Genomic DNA, 769 nt, shown 5'->3' on the forward strand with positions numbered 1-769 from the left:
CACAATTGGTGGCTGACTAAATACTTATTTTCCCCACTGTATGTGGAGACATCTTTGGAGTGTTTCATAATTCTCGATCTCAATACCCAAATCTAAAATGTCTCTGAGATTCCTCATGGCGTTGTTCATCTCGCCCAGCTTAGTGTAGACCTCGTTCATGCGAGGATAGATTCCTGTCAGCGACGGGGTGTCGAAGAGTTTCTGGAAGTGGGCGACCATGGACTCCAGGGTGTGTCTGGTGGGGCTCCGCAGAACCTGAGGAACATTGTGAGCATCTTCAGCTGATGGATTACTGAGAACACTAAGGGAAACGTTGCTTTCAGGAGAAGTACCTTGTCATCTGATGCCGTCTCATCGAGTAGCGTGTCGACGATAAGCATCAAGTCTTCCATCCGCACGGGATCTGAAGGAGCGGTGATGTTGCCCTCTGGCTGCCATGGCAACAACCTCTTCTCCAGTCGGATGAGGGCACGATGAAGATCCTAGTGAACCAAACAAATCACATTCAAGCCCATTGAGTTCTGGTGCAGTCAATTTCTGTGTGAGCTTTGCTTCATACATCACCACACTATTGACAGTATACATTGTACCTTTTTGTTCAATTGTTCAAATTTTGGCAAAATTTTGTACGTGAAATACAGTCATTTCAATGCAATCTAGAACAGCTGAACACATTGCGAAATCTGAATGATAGGGCTGCATGATTCATCGAAAATAAACTGGAATCACGATTTGGCAAACGCTGCCACATCATCTCACAGAACGATTT

General features: G+C 45.3%; 1 protein-coding gene across 1 annotated transcript in view; it reads right to left on the reverse strand.

Annotated features, from left to right (window-relative positions):
- LOC107576761 (centrosomal protein of 70 kDa-like) overlaps positions 1-769 on the reverse strand; it is a 7,311-nt gene that overhangs the window by 4,404 nt on the left and 2,138 nt on the right. Inside the window, exons 4-5 of the mRNA XM_016262894.1 lie at positions 333-482; positions 87-255 (exon numbers count right to left, since the gene is read on the reverse strand). Of these exons, the coding sequence (XP_016118380.1) occupies positions 87-255; positions 333-482 (319 nt within the window). The remainder of the gene's footprint in view (positions 1-86; positions 256-332; positions 483-769) is intronic.

Source organism: Sinocyclocheilus grahami, unplaced genomic scaffold, assembly GCF_001515645.1.
Source record: "Sinocyclocheilus grahami isolate Dianchi unplaced genomic scaffold, SAMN03320097.WGS_v1.1 scaffold4299.1, whole genome shotgun sequence".
In the NCBI taxonomy this organism is placed as follows: Eukaryota; Metazoa; Chordata; class Actinopteri; order Cypriniformes; family Cyprinidae; genus Sinocyclocheilus; species Sinocyclocheilus grahami.